The sequence below is a fragment of the Babylonia areolata genome, chromosome 7, assembly GCF_041734735.1.
Source record: "Babylonia areolata isolate BAREFJ2019XMU chromosome 7, ASM4173473v1, whole genome shotgun sequence".
NCBI classification, from domain to species: domain Eukaryota; kingdom Metazoa; phylum Mollusca; class Gastropoda; order Neogastropoda; family Buccinidae; genus Babylonia; species Babylonia areolata.
The window spans coordinates 48,408,953-48,431,759 of record NC_134882.1 but is presented as its reverse complement, the minus strand read 5'-3'; the positions used below and the strand labels follow the sequence as shown (position 1 = coordinate 48,431,759).

At 44.6% G+C, this 22,807-nt stretch overlaps 1 protein-coding gene across 1 annotated transcript; it reads left to right on the top strand.

The window, feature by feature from the left end:
- Window positions 1–22,564, top strand: LOC143283863 (protocadherin-9-like). The gene is made up of 8 exons (XM_076590242.1): window positions 1–262; window positions 1,363–1,541; window positions 6,019–6,251; window positions 6,756–8,328; window positions 10,010–10,222; window positions 11,664–12,185; window positions 21,783–21,910; window positions 22,492–22,564. Exons 1-8 carry the CDS (start codon window positions 67–69, stop codon window positions 22,562–22,564), a joined length of 3,117 nt encoding a protein of 1,038 aa, XP_076446357.1. The 5' UTR covers window positions 1–66.
- The last annotated feature ends 243 nt before the right edge of the window (window positions 22,565–22,807 follow it).

The following is a 22,807-nucleotide window of genomic DNA, read 5'->3' as shown; positions in this document are numbered from 1 at the left end:
CCAAAAGGCAACGACCGTCACCACTGATCATGGCGGTGTGTTGACGATAACGGCGTGCCTTTGGTGATGGTGCCCTTGACGACTATCAGGCCACGCGGACCCAGCCACCCGACACTGACCTCCCCGCGCGGAGGAACTCACACCTTCAGGATGGAAGGTGCCAGACCCTGGGTGGCAGCCCTCCTGCTGATATCATGCCTGGTCAGCGGGGTACTGTCTTCTTCGCCTATCGTCTTCCACGTGTCTGAAGAACTGCCTTCAGGTCAGCCTCTAGAACGGGTTTTGTTGTTGTTGCTGTTGTTATTTTTGTTGTTGTTGTTGTTGTTGTTGTTCATGGTTGTGGTGGTGCTACACTACACCACACCACACCACACCACACCACACCACACCACACCATACCACAAAATACAGTACAATACAATTCTTCTTCGCATTCTTCTACGTTTGTGGGCTGCAACTCCCAAGTTTACACGTATGTACGAGTGGGCTTTTGTGTTTGGGGGGGACTTTTCCCCCCCCCCCCCTCCCCCTTTTTTTTTTTTAATTTACCTCAGTGTGTGGGGAGCATAGTTGGTTTTCGGGGGTGTAGAAGCTGGGTGTGTCAGTGCTTGTTTCCATATCCCATTGAACGCTGAAATAATATATTGATATGATATGATATAATACAATATGAAATAAAATGATATAATATGATATAATATAATATAATATGTGGTGTGGTGTGGTGTGGCTTGACGCAACACGACACGATGCGATGTGATGCAAGGCATTGGAATGTGCTGTAATGTAATGTAATGTAAGGTAAGGTAAAGTAATGTAATGTATCATTATCTTACTGTTTTCATAACACGTGACAGTAATATGATACGATACGATATGATATGATACGATATGATAATTATGATACGATACGATATTTTTTTCTATTCTACTATACTGTACCCCCCCCCCAAAAAAAAAAAAAAAAAAAAAAAAAATTGGGGGGGGGGGGGGGGGGCTACGCTTATAGTTGATGTCATCAAGTTTTTGCGCCTTATACATATTATTAGTAGTAGTAGTAGTTCTTTTTTTTCATGTATTTATCTATTATTCATTTACTTTTTTTTTTCTCAAGGCCTGACTAAGCGCGTTGGGTTACGCTGCTGGTCAGGCATCTGCTTGGCAGATGTGGTGTAGCGTATATGGATTTGTCCGAACGCAGTGACGCCTCCTTGAGCTACTGAAACGGAAACGGAAACTATACTGTATTGTATGTATCATGTTATGATATTAAATATATCATATAATAATACTATCATATTATACTGTATTACGTTCACTGCATATATATATATATATCTGACGCACTGCACGTGACGACAGGCACCCTGGTGGGCAACGTAAGGACGGCCAGCAATATCAGCCAGGAGGTGGATGACGGGGACAGGGACAGGCTGCAGTTCCACATCCTGTCGGGCGACGGGTTGAGGATCACCTCCATCTTCAGCATCAACAGCAGGACGGGCGCCATCTTCACCAACGCCATGATGGACCGGGAACAGGTCAGCTGACTTTGCTGCACTCCACACCACTTCCTCCTCCTGTCCCTCTCCGCAGTGTTGTCGCAGGGTCCACACACCAAGTCATCGAGGACCACAAAATACTTTGAAAAAAAAGGAAGATAAATACATCAATAACTAGCTAATTAAATAAATGAACTCACTAAGAAACAAACGAATTAATTAGATAGATGAAATGATTTGATAAATAAATGAATTAAAACAAATAAATGAATAATTATGTAAATAAATAAATAAATAAATAAGTAAATAAATAGATAAACAGATAAATAAATAGATTCGAGAGATGATTAGAATCATGCAGGATGCACGAATTATGGTATTATCAGGTTAAGAAACCTAGGGTTCAAAGTTCCATAGTCTTTTATTTTTCCGCCATCGGGGCAGTGCCAGAATTCATACTGACTGTGTCCTGGTCTCCGCACAGGTATGCGGGGCGCAATGCTCTCCTCCCGCACGCGATTTGAACCTTCCTCAACCTGTGTCGGGTACCCTTTCACACTGTGGTGGAGCGAGGAAAATCAGAGTACAGTGGGAATCCCGTACAGCACCCTGTCAAAGGGGCCTGGAACCCTGATACTCGGTGAACACTTAATAGTCCAACGCTTGACCAGTCATACTAATTATCACAGTGTCTCTTCAAGGCATCGTCTACTGGCCTCTCATACTGTACACACATGGCTGTCTCTTCAAGGCATCGTCTACTGTCCTCTCATACTGTACACATATGGCTGTCTCTTCAAGGCATCGTCTACTGGCCTCTCATACTGTACACACATGACTGTCTCTTCAAGGCATCGTCTACTGGCCTCTCATACTGTACACACATGGCTGTCTCTTCAAGGCATCGTCTACTGTCCTCTCACACTGTACACACACGGCTGTCTCTTCAAGGCATCGTCTACTGGCCTCTCATACTGTACAGACATGGCTGTCTCTTCAAGGCATTGCCAACTGGCCTCTCATACTGTACAGACATGGCTGTCTCTTCAAGGCATCGTCTACTGGCCTCTCATACTGTACACACACATGGCTGTCTCTTCAAGGCATCGTCTACTGGCCTCTCATACTGTACACACATGGCTGTCTCTTCAAGGCATCGTCTACTGGCCTCTCATACTGTACACACATGGCTGTCTCTTCAAGGCATCGTCTACTGGCCTGTCATACTGTACACACATGGCTGTCTCTTCAAGGCATCGTCTACTGGCCTCTCATACTGTACAGACATGGCTGTCTCTTCAAGGCATTGCCAACTGGCCTCTCATACTGTACAGACATGGCTGTCTCTTCAAGGCATCGTCTACTGGCCTCTCATACTGTACACACACATGGCTGTCTCTTCAAGGCATCGTCTACTGGCCTCTCATACTGTACACACACATGGCTGTCTCTTCAAGGCATCGTCTACTGGCCTCTCATACTGTACAGACATGGCTGTCTCTTCAAGGCATCGTCTACTGGCCTCTCATACTGTACACACACATGGCTGTCTCTTCAAGGCATCGTCTACTGGCCTCTCATACTGTACACACATGGCTGTCTCTTCAAGGCATCGTCTACTGGCCTCTCATACTGTACACACACATGGCTGTCTCTTCAAGGCATCGTCTACTGGCCTCTCATACTGTACACACACATGGCTGTCTCTTCAAGGCATCGTCTACTGTCCTCTCATACTGTACACACATGACTGTCTCTTCAAGGCATCGTCTACTGGCCTCTCATACTGTACAGACATGGCTGTCTCTTCAAGGCATTGCCAACTGGCCTCTCATACTGTACAGACATGGCTGTCTCTTCAAGGCATCGTCTACTGTCCTCTCATACTGTACACACATGGCTGTCTCTTCAAGGCATCGTCTACTGGCCTCTCATACTGTACAGACATGGCTGTCTCTTCAAGGCATCGTCTACTGTCCTCTCATACTGTACACACATGGCTGTCTCTTCAAGGCATCGTCTACTGTCCTCTCATACTGTACACACACATGGCTGTCTCTTCAAGGCATCGTCTACTGGCCTCTCATACTGTACAGACATGGCTGTCTCTTCAAGGCATTGCCAACTGGCCTCTCATACTGTACAGACATGGCTGTCTCTTCAAGGCATCGTCTACTGGCCTCTCATACTGTACACACATGGCTGTCTCTTCAAGGCATCGTCTACTGGCCTCTCATACTGTACACACATGACTGTCTCTTCAAGGCATCGTCTACTGGCCTCTCATACTGTACACACATGACTGTCTCTTCAAGGCATCGTCTACTGTCCTCTCATACTGTACACACATGGCTGTCTCTTCAAGGCATCGTCTACTGTCCTCTCATACTGTACACACATGGCTCTTCCGGACACACGTGCACCATGAACAGCTTGAAATATTTGTTTGGAAAATGGATATTTCCGCAAAAAATGAAAGTAAATAGATAAACCAACAACAACAAAAACCAACCAAAAAACAAAAAACAAACAAAAAAACAATGAATGAGTGGTTGATAAACGATAGATGTGGTTTTTCAAGGTTAAAAAAACAACAAAAAACAAAAACAAACAAACAAAAACTTGAAGTGCACGTGCAAGTAAATACATGTAATTTTGACTGGTGCTCATTACATTTGCTGCACACACCATTATTTGACGGTAACTCAGCTTCATTCCACCATTCCCCCAAGAAAAAAAAAACAACAAACAAGTGTGCAAGTTCCCAAATGAAATGGTTCTTTACTTTTTGTCAACCCTGTACATGAATGTGGAAAACACGCTTTTTGACTCACTTGTGTAAACAAAGTGAGTCTATGTTTTAACCCGGTGTTCGGTTGTCTGTGTGTGTGTATGTGTGTGTGTGTGTGTGTGTGTGTGTGTGTGTGTGTGTGTCCGTGGTAAACTTTAAGATTGACATTTTCTCTGCAAATACTTTGTCAGTTGACACCAAATTTAGCATAAAAATAGGAAAAATTCAGTTCTTTCCAGTCATCTTGTTTAAAACAATATTGCACCTCTGGGATGGGCACAAAAAAAAAAAGAAAAAAAAGAAAGAAAGAAGCCTAATTATATGCAAACTGCATTTACTGTTATATTTATATTTTTTGTATTCTCTAAACTTGGCACTTTGACCTCTTATTCTGACACAACAACAAGAGGAGTCATTATTATCATTTTTTGTTCAAACAGGAACTTCTTTTGCTAAGCATGGAATTTTTATTTATTTTGCAAACGTTTTGGTGCAGATAGTAAAAAAAGGGAAATTACTCTGTAATTAATGCTAGGGGACTTAATTTATCACAAGTGAGTCTTGAAGGCCTTGCCTCTCTTGTTAATGTTTTCTTTATGATTAAGTTTATTGTTCAACAACAACAATAACAACAACAATAATAACAAAAGTCTGCTAAATGAGGGATGGGAAGGGGAGTGGACGTCATTCTCAGCATCATTCTGGCGGGGTTGATGGGTTGGTAATGACCGTCATTGTTATTGTCGGTGCCCGCCCCGCTGGAGGAAGGGGAAAAAAAAAAAAAAAAAAGAAAATAAGGCTGATGTTAACCCACGCTTGCTTGCTGTTTTCGAGAAAACGTGCTGTGAGGGTAGGGTGGGGTGGGCACGATTTCTCTCAATGTGTCGGAAAGCGTAGGATTGCGAGTAAGCGTGGTTTGTTTCCCTGCCACGTGTGTGTGTGTGTGTGTGTGTGTGTGTGTGTGTGTGTGTGTGTGTGTGTGTGTGTGTGTGTTATATCCCACCCACCCCAACCATCCTCAATACCACCTACAAGTTTTCTCGCCGTGTGATGCCAGAAATAATGAGCTTAAAGTACCTTCGTGTATACATGTTAAACATGTCAAACGTTTTATTATACTTTTGTATTTTCTGTTCTTTTCTTACTGTGATTATTACATTGTTCGTGACACTTTAAGTCGACAGCATATATTGAGCATTTCATGCCTCTATTGTATTCATATTAAATGACTATGGTTCTTGTGCATTGGTCGTGTAGAATGCACCATGGGTGAATTTCCCATGTTGAGATGATAACTTCTTCTTCTTCTTCTTCGTTCGTGGGCTGCAACCCCCACGTTCACTCGTATGCACACGAGTGGGCTTTTACGTATATGACCGTTTTTACCCCGCCATGTAGGCAGCCATACTCCGTTTTCGGGGGTGTGCATGCTGGGTATGTTCTTGTTTCCATAACCCACCGAACGCTGACATGGATTACAGGATCTTTAACGTGCGTATTTGATCGTCTGCTTGCATATACACACGAAAGGGGTTCAGGCACTAGCAGGTCTGCACATGTGTTGACCTGGGAGATCGTAAAAATCTCCACCCTTTACCCACCAGGCGCCGTCACCGTGATTCGAACCCAGGACCCTCAGATTGAAAGTCCAACGCTTTAACCACTCGGCTATTGCGCCCGTCTGTGGAGATGATAACGAACTCTATTCTGCATTCTGTTCCTCAGCTCTGTGACCGGAACCCATTGTGCCAGCTGGAGTTTGACGTCACGGTCAAAATCGACACCAATTTCCTCAAACTTCTCACTGTGCGCGTCATCGTGGATGACGTCAACGACAACGCCCCCACCTTTCCCAAAGGGGAGATCACTCTGACGGTGTCGGAGTCTGCCCCTGTCAACTCGGAGATTCCCATCTCTGGTGCTCTGGACAGAGATGCCGGCATCAACTCCACCATCAGGTACCTGCATCTGTGTGTCTAGTTCTCTGTCTCTCACTGTCTGTACCACCATCAGGTACCTGCATCTGTGTGTCTGCTTCTCTGTCTCTCACTGTCTGTACCACCATCAGGTACCTGCATCTGTGTGTCTAGTTCTCTGTCTCTCACTGTCTGTACCACCATCAGGTACCTGCATCTGTGTGTCTGCTTCTCTGTCTCTCACTGTCTGTACCACCATCAGGTACCTGCATCTGTGTGTCTGCTTCTCTGTCTCTCACTGTCTGTACCACCATTAGTTAGTTACTTGCTTCTTTGTGTCTCTGGTTGTCTGTTTCTCACTGTCTCTGTCTCCCACTCTCTATCTGTCTCTGCCCTCTCTCGCACCACCTCTCCCCCCCCCCCCCTCTCCGTCTGTCTTTGATGATGATATGTCGAAACAAAAATAATAAAGACAAAAAATAATAACTGGATATTAACACAACCCCTCTCCGTTTAAGCACCACCTGTCTCCATCTCTGTGTGCAGCTACTCCCTACAGGTTAGCAGCGTGTTCGGGCTGAAGGAGGTGAAGCAGCTGGACGGGTCGTCGGCCCTGAGGCTGGTGGTGCAGCGCTCCCTGGACCGTGAAGCCGTGGCCTCCTACACCTTCCTCATCCTGGCCGCGGATGGTTCCGGACCCTCCGCCCTCACCGGGACCCTCACCGTCAGCCTGTCGGTGTCCGACGTCAACGACAACGTGCCAGTCTTCAGCAGGGACAGCTTCAACCTGACGGTGATGGAGACGGCACCCGTCGGCACCGTGTTCGGCCACGTGGCGGCCTCCGATGGTGACGTTGGTCGCAACGGGCAGCTGACCTACCGCTTCAGTCTGCTCACCAGCTCGGAGGTCACCGACCTCTTCAGCCTCAACTCCACATCGGGGGAGGTGTCGGTGGCGGGGGTCCTGCAGTACGAGTCAGGCCGGATCTTCCAGTGCGTGGTGGTGGTCATGGACCTCGGGGTACCTCCGCAGGTCTCCCAGGCCAGCCTCCGCATCCACGTGCAGGACGCGGGCAACACTCCGCCCAAACTGGATCTTATCCTGGCCGAGCCCGTGTACGGCGACCAGTCCGCCATGCTGTCGGAGGACGTGCAGGTGGGCACCTTTGTGGGCACGCTTAAGGCCGAGGATCTTGACGAGGGTCCAGAGGGACAGGTGAACTGCTCCAGCCAGGACCCCCACTTCTTCCTGCAGGACCTGGACACCAAGCGGTACGGCATCGTGCTCAGCCAGACACTGGACCGCGAGGAGCAGCAGGAGATGAGGGTCGTCCTTCTGTGCAGGGACAACGGGGACCCCCAGCTGACCTCCTCCACGGTCTTTAAGATCATCGTGTTGGACGTCAACGACAACGCCCCTAAGTTCGGCCAGCAGGTGTTCCGCACCTCCCTCACAGAGAACGGCGGCGGCGAGCAGTTCGTGACGCGCGTGGTGGCCACGGATGATGACGACAGCACCAACAATGTCATCACCTATTCCCTGGATCCCCAGTCCGCCCTCCTCTTCTCCGTGGATTCCGTGACGGGCAGGATCACCACCCTCAGCGTCTTTGACCGTGAGGTCACTCCTTACGTCACGCTGACGGTGTACGCCAGGGACTCCGGTAACCCAGCCCTCACTGGTTCCGCTTCTGTGTCTGTCAGAATCGCTGACGTCAACGACAACGCGCCTTACGTCAATCGGAGCGATTACTACATCAGTGAGAACTTGCCCGTGGGCAGCGACCTCAACGTCCTTCTGGGGGACCAGGACCAAGGGGAGAACGGGACGGTGGTGGTGACCTTGGCACAGGGCGCTGACCTTGACACCCTGCCTTTCGATGTCTTGACCAACGGCTCCCTCAGGTTGCGTTCAGCGTTGGATAGGGAGGTGCGGTCCACCTACGTCATCCCCCTGGTTCTGACGGACCTGGGCACCCCGCCCCTCTCCTCCACCGCCACCCTCACCATTCAGGTGGTGGACAGCAATGACCACACCCCCCTCTTCCTCTTCCCCACCGCCGGCAACGACACGGTCACTGTTCTGGTGGACAGTCCTGTGGGCTCCCCCGTGTGTCAGGTGAACAACCTTGTCTGCCATTTTATTGACTCACTTGTGTAAACAAAGTGAGTCTATGTTTTAACCCGGTGTTCGGTTGTCTGTGTGTGTGTGTGTGTGTGTGTGTCCGTGTGTCTGTGTGTCCGTGGTAAACTTTAACATCGACATTTTCTCTGCAAATACTTTGTCAGTTGACACCAAATTTGGCATAAAAATAGGAAAAATTCAGTTCTTTCCAGTCATCTTGTTTAAAACAATATTGCACCTCTGGGATGGGCACAAACAAATAAAAAAAGAAGCCTAATTATATGCAAACTGCATTTACTGTTATATTTATATTTTTTGTATTCTCTAAACTTGGCACTTTGATCTGATATTCTGACCCAACAACAAGAGCAGTCATAATTATCATTTTTTGTTCAAACAGGAACTTCTTTTGCTAAGCATGGAAGTTTTATTTATTTTGCAAACGTTTTGGTGCAGATAGTAAAAAAAAGGGAAATTACTCTGTAATTAATGCTAGGGGACTTAATTTATCACAAGTGAGTCTTGAAGGCCTTGCCTCTCTTGTTTTATTTTATTTTATTTTTTTCTATATCATTACACGTTTCAGGTCTGGGTTGGGATGTTTGAGCTATCTTCAACAGTGCCACGTTTTCGCAGCGTGAAGAAGTTTCCTCTTCCTGTGTCCACGCAAATAATGCTAAGTCCTTGTGTAGAGAACGATCTTTCCTCTAAAGCAAATACTCAGCGCGTGCTGAGATCGCTCATGCAAGCCAGTCCTCCTGATCTGTTCTGTGGTGTGATTGATTCAAAGTCACTTCATTGTTGATGTGGTGTTTTGAGGAACGTTTTCCTGCTTTGCTTACAAGTTGATCTTTGGCCGAAGACAGGCGCCATGTCAGTATCAACAGCAGCTACAACAAAAGCAATAATTATAGTAATGATGATATATTAATCATCATCATCATCATACTACTACTACTACTACTACTACTACTACTACTGCCGATGATAGTAATGATAATGATAATGATAATAATCATGATGATGCTGATAATAACAATGATATTAATGATGATAATGATAATAATAAATACACCACCACCACCACCACCACCACACAATGATGATAATAATGATTAGAATAACCGCACTATAAATGTGTATATAATAAACATAACAAAACCACTTCCTCCGCCACCACCACCACCACTGCTACTGCTGCTGCTGTTACTACCACAGTAACTGCTGCTGCTGAAACTACTATCATTTTCTTGTGTTTGTTGAGCTATGTTAGTGTCAATAAGGATAAAACCACCTATAGCAGTGCTGCTACTGCTGCTACTACTACTACTACATTTACTGCTGCTGCTTCTACTACTACTCCTACTACTACGACGACAATGACGATGATTATCATTTCGCGAGGCTCTAAGCACCTTAACTCTCTCCATACGAACGGCGAAAGAGACGACGTGAACAGCTTTTCACTCCAATTATGATCATCAAAATATTGCAAGCGGAAGGTTCTTATACTGAAGAGGTGAATGTTGGCTAAGAATACCACAATTCTGACGACGGAAGCTAAAGGTTGGGTCATTCAGACACCCACTGGACATCTGAGGGGTCTGTGTAGAGGAGAAGAGAGGACTGGCCGTACTGAGTGAGTTAATTTGTTTGATGTCTGTGTGCGATGCAGATCAAGGCAGAGGACAGCGACATGGGTCTGAACGGCGTGGTGACCTTTACCATCAGGGGCGGTAACTCGGGCCAGTGGCTGGCCATCAACAACCTGACGGGCGACATCTTCACCATCCGCCCCCTCACCTCCCTGGCGGGGTCCACCCTAGAGCTCCAGGTGTCGGCCTCAGACCAGGGAACGCCGCCTCTTGTTTCCCACAGCGTCCTGCAGGTATAGTGTACAATATGCACGATGAATGTACAATGGAATACGTCTAATGCTAACGTCCATATTCGAAATATATTTCTGTTTAATAATTACGATGTAATAATTAATTGCAATGTTTTTAAAAGCGAATATGTGAAATGCTTTTATTTGAGAACACATGTTTATTACTCATATATATATATATATATATATATATATATATATATATATATATATATATATATATATATATATATATATATAATATTTTTTATGTGAGATGTTGGTAGGGGGGAAGGAGAATTACACCTACACACAGTTTCCAACCAAAATAGGGGACGGGCTTTTACCACATGCTGCTTGTTTATAAGGTAGTTCACAGTGCTTATTTCTTTATCTTTATTTTAATTAATTATTTTTTTTTTCTCAAGGCCTAACTAAGCGCGTTGGGTTACGCTGCTGGTCAGGCATCTGCTTGGCAGATGTGGTGTAGCGTATATGGATTTGTCCGAACGCAGTGACGCCTCCTTGAGCTACTGATACTGATATTGATACTTATCTTATCTCACTATTGCATTTCATGTCAATTATTATTATTATTATTATTATTATTATTATTATTATTATTAATAATATTAATATTATTATTATTATTGACCTTATTGTTCTCATTATCATCATCGTCATCGTTATCATTATGGTTATTATTATATTTTTGTTACCATTCTATATGTTAAAAGATAAGCAATATTTCATTAATTCATTTCTCATTTTGTCTGAATATCTATTTATTTATCTATTTTTAATGTTATTTATTTATTTATTTATTTATTTATTTATTTATTTATTCTTTAATATTACAAGTGATCCTCCGCACCAACCACTCCGTTATTTATTTATTCATTCATTTAATTATTTATTTATTTTATTTATTTATTTATTTATTTATTTATTTATTTATTCATTCATTCATTGCAGGTGATCCTCCGCACCAACCACTCCGTTATTTATTTATTCATTTATTAATTAATTAATTAATTAATTTATTTATTCATTCATTCTTTGATATTGCAGGTGATCCTCCGCACCAACCACTCCGTTATTTATTTATTCATTTATTTATTTATTTATTTATTTTATTTATTTATTTATTTTCATTCATTCTTTAATATTACAGGTGATCCTCCGCACCAACCACTCCGTTATTTATTTATTCATTTATTTATTCATTTATTTATTTATTCATTCATTCTTTAATATTGCAGGTGATTCTCCGCACCAACCACTCCGTTATTTATTTATTCATTAATTAATTAATTAATTAATTAATTTATTTATTCATTCATTCTTTAATATTACAGGTGATCCTCCGCACCAACCACTCCGTTATTTATTTATTCATTTATTTATTCATTTATTAATTTATTAATTTATTTATTTATTCATTCATTCTTTAATATTGCAGGTGATCCTCCGCACCAACCACTCCGGGCTGATGACAGGAAGGGCAGACAACGGCGAAGAGGACAGATACGTCATCATTGCCGGCATCATGGCCGGTGTCACTTTCCTCATCGCCGTCGTCGTCATCGCCGTCATCTTGCACATGCGCCACTCTGACTCCAGGCGCCATGCAGCGATGATGGCGGTCAGGAGCAAGGCGGGGAGGGTGGTGGTGGAGGAGGGGGGGCCGGTGGGGGTGGCCTGGCCCAAGGGGACGGTACTCATTGACACCAGCAGCAAGTCCGGCAACTATGCGTCGTCCCCCTCCCCTGTGGTGGTGGAGGGGGTCCGTGCGGGTCAGGGTCAAGGTCAAGGTCAGAGGGGCAATGTGGAACTGTCTGCCGTCTGTAGTGGTGGCAGCATTGGCACCCAGGAGGAGTCTGGTGGTGGTGGTGGTGGTGGAGGTGGTGGGCAGGGCGTGAACGTTGGAGACGTCATGGCCCTACAGCAGTGTCACCCGTCTTTTGCTGCGGGCTTTCCTGAGGTCAGTTTCTGCGTGTGTGTGTGTGTGTGTGTGTGTGTGTGTGTGTCTGTTTCTTTTTCTTGTGTTTCTGTGTTTGTGTCTGACTGTCTCTCTGTCTTATCTGTCTCTGTCTCTCTCCGCCTGTTTGTCTCTCGCTTTCTCTATGTTCGTTGTTTTGTTTAACTTTTGTTAGTGTTTAGAGTTCGTTTTGTTGTATTTTGTCCTTGATAAAAACAAGACTAACACCACCACCACCACCAACAAAAAAACCCAGTTGTGCTAACTCCACTACTTTCTTGAAGAAAAAAAAATGCTCCGTTTCGTTTCTTTCTCTTTATCTTAAAAATGGAGTGATGGCCTAGAGGTAACGCGTCCGCCTAGGAAGCGAGAGAGAATCTGAACGCGCTGGTTCGAATCACGGCTCAGCCGCCGATATTTTCTCCCCCTCCACTAGACCTTGAGTGGTGGTCTGGACGCTAGTCATTCGGATGAGACGATAAACCGAGGTCCCGTGTACAGCATGCACTTAGCGCACGTAAAAGAACCCACGGCAACAAAAAGGTTGTTCCTTGCAAAATTCTGTAGAAAAACCCACTTCGATAGGAAACACAAATAAAACTGCACGCAGGAAAAAAAAAATTAAAAAATGGGTGGCGCTGTAGTATAGCGACGCGCTCTTCCTGGGGAGAGCAGCCCGAATTTCACACAGAGAAATCTGTTGTGATAAAAAGAAAAGAAGAAATACAAATACAAATATTTTTCTGTGTCTGTCTCTATCGCTGTCTCTCTCTGCCTGCTTGTTGGTCTCCTTTTCAATAAATGTAATTTGGTTAACCGTCCTTACCGCTTAAATGTAACTTTATTTTATGATTGATCACCATCTTCACTCCAGTTTGCTCTGTGGACCATATTACTATGAACGCATGTTTTTTTCTCTTTTTAATTTCGTTGTTATTTATTTATTTATTTATTGGTTTATTTGTATATTTATTTATTTTAAAAAAATTGCTTTTTTAAAAATTGAACAGTCATATCATTGCAGTTAAGGACCATTGAGTATGACAACATCATGCCGTGATTTTTTGTATATTTTATTTTATTTTCAATCTAAAGAAGATCATTATTTTTTTTATTCATGACGATCATAACGTACAGATACAGAATACGGATTACTTTAGTTTCTGGAACAGAGAAATTCATATCTGGTATATGCTTCACAAACAATACACGAGAATCACAGTCTCTCATTATGAAAACATAGAAGACATGAAATGCTTAAAGTAATGCTAAGTTGATGCGAAGCTTACACATTGATCACACTCATAACACATGCAATGATTATCGTCTACTAGTCCGAGAACAAACCTTTTCATGTCATCTCTCATGTATTCTGGTGGTAAACTATGGAATGAAATTCCCGACTATCTGAAAAATAAATCCATCTTGGTATCATTCAAAAAATAGTACCAAAAATATCTCATGAAACAATTATAAACAATTCTTATATACCGCGTTTTGTTTGAGCTTCTTGAGAGAGCTTCCACACAGTAACATTTTTTTCGTTGCTCTCTGACAATGTGAACAGGGAAAGGAGCTCAGAAGATTAGTGTATATCAGCCCGTGTATGCATGCGTGCGTAAGCTGGTGCGTGTGTGTGTGTGTGTGTGTGTGTGTGTGTGTGTGTGTGACTGAGTTATATTCCATGCTATATTTTATGTTTCGTGATTAACTCTTGTTGTTGTAGTTGTTGTTGTTGTTGTTACTGTCTACACCGAGTGTCCGTACCGATTTTTGTTTTCCTTTTTCATCTTTTGTGCGTGTGTGTGGGTGTGTGTGTTTGTGTGTGAGGGAGGGCATGGTGTAAAGAAGCTTCCAGCTTATCCAGTTTACTCTCAATAAAACATTTGTTCATTCATTGTTCATCAGTATGACTACAGAAAAGACATGCTACAAATTTGGTGTAAACTTTGTGCACTGTAATCACAGTCATGCATGGGAAAAGCATACAAAGACAACAGACATAAATATCATTCTATAATTAAAACTAAAGTTATACATGATTAAATCAAAACTAATGAACAGTATTTAGAATATTACACTGTATATATTTACACACATGCGTAGGTATACATACACGCGCGCGCGCACGCACACACAAGGATGAATTTTAAATCATTTAAGAGCTGAACTTACTGAGTTATAACACTGTTTTGGGTTCTAAGACTTTTTAAATTGGGGAAAACGATTGCGTTTTCCTAAAGGTAAAATTCGTAGTATTCTGCGAGAATGTAATACCACGAACGTTTACCTTCGATGTGGACGATGGTGGTGATGATGATGATGATGATGATGATGATATGTCAATCGGCAGCAGAGAAAACGATAGCCCTTGGGTTAGCTTCTCAAAGAGATGTGGGAAAAGGGAAAGGGCCGTATTTGTGTCCCAGAAAAAAAAAAAAAATCACAGATTAATGAGAATAAATGGAGGAACACTGTGACCTGTTTCCTTCTCAGAATGCGATTAACGTTATGCTTTGTTCTCTTTTGCTTTTTCCTCGGCGAAAACCAAATGTACGCCTGAAAATAAAATAAGACAAGACAAAATGAAATAAAATAAAATAAAATAAGACAAAAAAAAAAAAAAAAAAAAAAAAAAAAAAAAAAAGAAAGAAAAGAAAAAAAAAGACAAAAAAAAAGAAAAAGAAAAAAAAAAGACAAAATAAAACAAGATGACTGGAAAGAACTGAATTGTTCCTATTTTTATGCCTAATTTGGTGTCAACTGACAAAGTATTTGCAGAGAAAATGGCAATGTTAAAGTTTACCACGGACACACACACACACAGACACACACACACACACACACACGCACACACACACAGACAACCGAACACCGGGTTAAAACATAGACTCACTTTGTTTACACAAGTGAGTCAATAAAATAAAATGAATCAAATCAAATTAAATAAGACAAAAAGGAAGGGGGAAGGCGGAAATGGGAAAGTCTGAAATCAATATTTCTGTAAGTTCTAAGTCCTTGGCATGTTACACATGGGTTGCTTCTGGCATAAACCAAGATCACTGTTGGCATTATTTATTTATCTGTCTATCTGTTTATTTATTTATTTATTTACTTATTCTTTGGTTGTCATAGCGTATTTATTTCTTTATATGAATTTTTGGCTGCTTTCCCCGGGGAGAGCGTGTCGCCGCTGTGCAGTGCCACCTTTTTTTTCGTGTTTGTTTTGTTTTGTTTTGTTTTATTTGTTTGTTTACTATTTGCATATGTAATTATTTTACTCTCAAAGTGGATTTTTCAACTTTCAATTTAAATGTGCTTGCACATTCTTGCGTTGCTGTTTTTTTCTTCTTTCTTTCTTTTTTTTTTTTTAAACATGATTTATTCCGTTTTAATCTATCTTTCTGATATTTCATAAATAAGTTACTTTTTGAGAAATTTTCTTTATTTATATTCTCTATATATCTTTTTTTTTTCAATGACCAACTGCAAGATGCAAGTAAGAAAAATAGTAATTCTTCATAGCTCTTTACCACAAATATACTGTCTGTCTGTCTGTCTGTCTGTCTGTCTCTCTCGTTCCATTTTATCTGTGTTGTTCACTTACCCCTTCATAAGGAGCCTTGGTCTGTTAATGAATAAATGATCTAAATCTCTCTCTCTCTCTGTCTCTGTCTCTGTCTCTCTGATCAAACTAACCTGTACATAAACAAAATGAATTGCTGTCTCCGCTTTGTCTTTCTTTCGTTGCTGACTGTTACAACTGTTACGTTCGAATCGACTTTTTTTTTTTTTAAATAATTTTTTTATTACCCACCGTGGGTTTGCCGAAGGTGTGAAGAAAACCGTCGGACCCTCTCAGTTTGGACTCCATGTGGTGTTATCCCTGAGATCTCGCTGACCACTGGACAAAGGGCCGCCCAGGTGATGTGGCCGGGAGGGTAGGGACGGGGGTGGAATAATTGTAGGTCGCTTTCAAGGCGAAGATCAAGCCGCCAAACAACCTGCGAGGCGTGTATATCTCTGGTACAGAGTCTTGCTGGCTGATAACATCTCATGGCCAGATCTTCTGTGACCGTCCTAGCCGGTAAAGTAGTTTTGACCAAGACTCCCATCCCCCGCCCCCCCCCCCCCCCCCCTCCTCTCTCTCTCTCTCTCTCTCTCTCACGGGAGATCTCTGCAGCTGGTCTGTTGGAACTTGAACGTTACCTTTCGGATCAGTGCCATCTTGGCTTTCTTACTTCAAAGGTGTGAGCCGCTGATGGTGAAGGGATCATGCAGTTCTCTCCCACCATCCCTCATCCCCGCCCCCCCCCCCCCCCAATCCCCGCCCCCCCCCCCCCCCCCCCAGTCCCCGCGCTCTCATCTCCCTCCGCGTTGACTGAAATTGTGCCTCTAAGGTCAAGTTGTTCAGAGCAGAGCGTTGGGTTTAGGTGCTGGTTAGGCGTCTGCCGCTTGTTTTTTCATTTTATTTATTTATTTTTTAACCCACACGTGGTGTAATTAACAAATAGTAAAGAGTGGTAACTCTCTCCATTACACAAAGTACACAACTTCAAGTCAGTGATGCTTACGCTACCGATTCAGCTAGCACACAGGTAAATAAAGAGGTACATTGGAACAAACCCAGACACTTCCTCAAAAAAAAAGGAAGCGCCGGGCCTGTCCTACACACGTGGTGTAGTTTGCATGGATCAGTTATCACGCTTTGACACCTCCTTTGAAACTGAATCTGAAAGCGTTCAGTGCTTGGGTCTTGAACATACTCGCCCCCTCTACATCACCCTTCCCTCTTTCTCTCTACTCTACTCTCCCTCCACTCTCGCTCACTTTATTTCCTACATGTCTTAGTTGCGAGGAGATGTTAATGACGTCATTTCTGAAGGCGAGTCTATCCCTGGTGGGTCAGTGGAGCCCCGAGAAACTGGGTGAAGTCTGAAGTGGACCACTCATCAGGAGCTGTTCAGTCAGGTAGTCAGTTCGAGTGGAGTGTTGGACGGGCGCAATAGCCGAGTGGTTAAAGCGTTGGACTGTCAATCTGAGGGTCCCGGGTTCGAATCACGGTGACGGCGCCTGGTGGGTTAAGGGTGGAGATTTTTACGATATCCCAGGTCAACATATGTGCAGACCTGCTAGTGCCTGAACCCCCTTCGTGTGTATATGCAAGCAGAAGATCAAATACGCACGTTAAAGATCCTGTAATCCATGTCAGCGTTCGGTGGGTTATGGAAACAAGAACATACCCAGCATGCACACCCCTGAAAACGGAGTATGGCTGCCTACATGGCGGGGTAAAAAAGGTCATACACGTAAAAGCCCACTCGTGTGCATACGAGTGAACGCAGAAGAAGAAAAAGAAGAAGAGTGGAGTGTTGGCCTGGAGTAACGAATCCACCACCCAGGAAGCGAGATAATCCAAATGCACTGGTTTGAATCCCACTCTTCACCGGTTTTTTTTTATCCCCTCCACTAGTCTTTGAGTGGTGGTCTGGACGCTAGCCGTTCCGGTGAGATGATAAACGTTGGTCCCGTGTGAGACATGCACTTAGCGCTTAAAAGAACCTACGACAACGAAAGGGTTGTCCCTGGGAAAACTCAGGAGAAAATTCCACTTTGATTGGAAAATAAATACATATTCAGGAATAAAAAGGGAAGGGGAAGGAGGGGGGCGAGGGGGGCAGGGGGGGGGTGGGGGTGGAGTCTTGCTGTGGCAACGCGCTACCCCTGGGGAGAGCAGCCCAAAAAGTCCTAGAAGAGAGGCTGGACTGTTGCGCAAACAGGTTAACGCTTGATGAACGATGGACACAGATGAGTAGAATGCCTGCCACACCACACTTGCCGTGGGTGTTACAGGAGGTCCGCCTTAATGACCACTTTAACGCCCCACTTTAACACCCCCCCCCCCCCCCTTAAACCTCCCCCCCTCCCCCAAACTGCTCCCCCTCCCCACTCTCCACCCCCACCAACGCCCCTCCCCCTCCCACACACACACACACACACAAAGGACGTCTCACCCCAGTTGTCAAGCTGACTCGGGGGATGGGCGAGAGCTGAAGGGCTCACAGCATGAACGTCAAGGGCTGGTTGGGACAATGCAAGAGTTGCGAACTGCCGCCATCCCATTGTGTGTGAGGCCTGGACATCCTACGGTGAAGGCGTGTTGTACAAGCTGCTTCCCCCCCCTGTGCTGCTTCAGCAGGTCGCGCTCAGACACTACAACATAATAGTAGTACAGTGCGTGGGAAACTAGTGAGGGGAAGGATAGATGAGCTTGGGTGTAGGTGTGTGTGCGTGAGCGTGTGTGTGTGGATACATGTGTGTGTGTGTGTGTGTGTGTGTGTGTGTGTGTGTGTGTGTGTGGATACATGTGTGTGTGTGTGTGTGTGCGTGAGCGTGTGTGTGTGGAAACGTGTGTGTGTGTGTGTGTGTGTGTGTGTGTGTGTGTGTGTGTGTGTGGATACATGTGTGTGTGTGTGTGCGTGAGCGTGTGTGTGTGGATACTTGTGTGTGTGTGTGTGTGTGTGTGTGTGTGTGTGTGTCTGTGTGTGTGTGGATACATGTGTGTGTGTGTGCGTGAGCGTGTGTGTGTGTGTGGATACATGTGTGTGTGTGTGCGTGAGCGTGTGTGTGTGGATACATGTGTGTGTGTGTGTGTGTGTGTGTGTGTGGATACATGTGTGTGTGTGTGCGTGAGCGTGTGTGTGTGGATACATGTGTGTGTGTGTGTGCGTGAGCGTGTGTGTGTGTGTGGATACATGTGTGTGTGTGTGTGCGTGAGCGTGTGTGTGTGGAAACGTGTGTGTGTGTGTGTGTGTGTGTGTGTGTGTGTGTGTGTGTGTGTGGATACATGTGTGTGTGTGTGCGTGAGCGTGTGTGTGTGGATACATGTGTGTGTGTGTGTGTGTGTGTGTGTGTGTGTGTGTGTGTGTGTGTGTGGATACATGTGTGTGTGGGTGCGTGAGCGTGTGTGTGTGGATATTTGTGTGTGTGTGTGTGTGTGTGTGTGTGTGTGTGTGTGTGTGTGTGTGTGTGTGTGTGTGTGTGTGGATACATGTGTGTGTGTGTGTGTGCGTGAGCGTGTGTGTGTGTGTGGATACATGTGTGTGTGTGTGCGTGAGCGTGTGTGTGTGGATACATGTGTGTGTGTGTGTGTGTGTGTGTGTGTGTGTGTGTGTCTGTGTGTGTGTGGATACATGTGTGTGTGTGTGCGTGAGCGTGTGTGTGTGGATACATGTGTGTGTGTGTGTGTGTGTGTGTGTGTGTGGATACATGTGTGTGTGTGTGTGTGTGTGTGTGTGTGTGCGTGAGCGTGTGTGTGTGGATACATGTGTGTGTGTGTGTGTGTGTGTGCGTGTGTGTGTGTCTGTGTGTGTGTGGATACATGTGTGTGTGTGTGTGCGTGAGCGTGTGTGTGTGGATACATGTGTGTGTGTGTGTGTGTGTGTGTGTGTGTCGATAGATAGATTTCTCTCTCTCTCTCATGCTTGGGTTTTGTTGTTGTTTTTCCCTTGGTGTGTGTGTGTGTGTGTGTGTGTGTGTGTGTGTGTGTGTGTGTGTGTGTGTGTGTGTGTGTGTGTGTGTGTTAGTGCGTGTGTGTGTGCGTGTGTGTGTTACTCGCTTCCATTCCGTACAGATGTGAGCGATGTTGTGTCTCTCAGTTTGACGCTGTGTTATACTCGTACATTATACATGTATTAAGTATTCAGTATAACTACATTTATATGCGTACATGTTTGTGTGTCTCTTAGAACAACGGCAGATGTGTAAGTCGGCCAAAGTGCTAATATCTTCACCGTTGGAAAATAAAGATTCATTCACTCATTCATTCATTCTCTCTCTTTTTTGTTGTCATAGCAGATTTCTCGGAGTGAAATTCAGGCTGCGCGTCGCTACACTGAGAGCGCCACCCATATATATATATATATATATATATATATATATATATATATATATATATATATATATATATTTTTTTTTTTTTTTTTTTTTTTTTAAATTTTTTCTCCCTGCGTGCCGTTTTTTTTTTTTTTTTTCCTTTCGAAGTGAATTTTTCCACTGAATTTTGCCAGGGACAACCCTTTTGTTGCCGTGGGTTTTTTTTTACGTGCGTTAAGTGCATGTTGCACACGGGACCTCGGTTTATCGTCTCATCCGAATGCCTAGCGTCCAGACCACCACTCAAGGTCTAGTGGAGGGGGAGAAAACGTGATTCGAACCAGTGCGCTCAGATCCTCTCGCTTCCTAGGCGGACGCGTTACCTCCAGGCCATCACTTCATATGTGTGTGTGTGTGTGTGTGTGTGTGTGTGTGTGTGTGTGTGTGTGTGTGTGTGTGCGCATGCGTGCGCGTGTGTGTATGTATATGAGTGTGCATGTGTGTGTGTGTGTGTGTGTACGTGCGTGTGCGCGCGCATGTGGGTGCGTGCGCGCGTGCATTTCTGTCTGTCTGTCTGTCTGTGTATCCGTGTGTGACGAAAACGTATCCAATACAGTCACAATTCACAGCGGTAAGTAGAGGGTTAAGGTACCCCCTGAGGACAAATGGCCACTGCTGAACACTTACTGGCGGACCATTCGGGTGGCTGTCGATGACCGTTGTCCACTAATGACGTGCCACAGTCCACTCAGCCTGTCATTCAGGGACTGTTTACAGGCCAATCTGTGTCGCCTTAGAGAAGGGAGAGAACCCTTGTAGCGTGACGGGGTCATCCCGAGTCGCCTGTTCCTGATTCGCCCATCACTGTTGGTCAACCTGGTTCGCCTATGCCCTGTTCTCAGTTTCGGTATTCAGTTTAAGGAGGTGTCAAAGCGTCTTCCGATTTCGCCTGTATAGTCAGTTGATTATCTCTCTCTCTCTCTCTCGCTTCCCCCCCCCCTCTCTCTGTGTGTGTGTGTGTGTGTGTGTGTGTGTGTGTGTGTGTGTGTGTGTGTGTGTGTGTGTTGAAAAGAGATAGACAAAGAGACGGCGACATAGAGATTATAAAATGACATCGAATTTTGAATGAATGCGTGATTAACCTTCCTCCTCACTCACCTTTTTGTTCTGTGACAGTGTGCTCGAATTCACCGTTATATACCTCTTCCCTGTCTCACAGGATGTCACTGCCCTGACTCAACGCTCTGACTGTACCTGAGATTGACATAACCATGTAGTCAGCGCTGTATGATCAATTAGTCCAGGAAAATTAGGCCAATTATGTAGGACAACCCGGAAAAAAAAAAACCGAAACAGTTTTCATACTTTGCACAAATGGTTTCTTCACCTCAATGGGAAATAATTAACAGCTTCATCTTTTGTGAAGGACCGTGACTCTCAAAACTAGGTTGCAATATTTCACTGCATCTAAATGCTGCAGCCTTGGGGGCCAGTTGGCCTTTGGGAACCCATCCCAACGCCGACTGTCTAGTGGACGTCCTAAGGCCGTGTTGGCAAAGAGAGTGGGGATGTACCTTGGGCAGAGCACTCTCCATTACGATCAAATTCTAGCCTAGATGTCAGGACAGCAGTTGCCTACTCCGCTGTTCTGATGGTCATAGGCGGCGGACTCAGTCTACTGGCTATCGTCCACACTGTTTCATCCTGGTCTTCTCCATGTTACAGGGACTTCAGCGACTGGTCAGCGAGGATCACAACAGCGACGCCTCAGGGGAGAGCACTGCATGTGACAGCGGACGAGGTGCGAGTGATGAGGAGATTGTCTACCCTGTGCCTGGAAAGAACTCAGGCAAGTTGGGATTTTTTTTTTTAATTAAAAATTGCGCCCAGCTCATTCTCTCTCTCTCTCTCTCTCTCTCTCTCTCTCTCTCTCTCTCTCTCTCTCTCAAGCTCATCTCTCTTTCTGTCTGTGTCTATGTCTGTCTCTGTCTGTCTGTCTGTCTGTGCATGTTTTTATTATTTTATGTTTAATGTGATTCAGTCTTGATGTGGACGGTTTGAGAAAAGTCCCATGTGAGATATATATATATATATATATATATATATATATATATATATATATATATATATTGTACTGTAGTGTTCTATTCTATAACATACTATACTGGACTGGACTGCGGTGCGCGATGCTATACTGTGCTGTACAGTACTGTTCCCTGCTGTACCCTACTGAACTGTGCTGTGCACTTCTGTATTCTGCTATATTGTATCTTCTGTAGAAAGACATTTGTAAGTACCGTTTTTTTGGGGGAAAAAAAAGAAACTAGTTTTTGTGTTTTCGAGCGTGAACTAAACAGCAAACGACAACAAACCATCACTATTGTCGTCCCTCGGTGTCAGCCAGACTCTGTCATTGTGTTTCTTCTGCTTCCAGGTCCTTCCGATCCACCCCCTCCCCGCATCCCGCCACGACAGCCGCTCTCTACCGCCTCTCAGTGGTCACGTGATACTCACGTGGTCTCCACCAACTGGACCCTCGCTGACGAGGGCCCTGCTTTTCGCAGGGGGGTTGAAGAGGAGGAGGAGGAGGAGGAGGAGGAGGAGGAGGGGGGGCTGGACGAGTCGTCTTTCCTTGGCAGCGATTACCGGAGCAGGTCGCGGAAAGGACCCCTACGTGTGCGCTTCTCCTTCGATGAGGGAGACCCTCGCGCGCATCCCTCAGCGCCAAGGGACGGCACGGAGAGGCACGT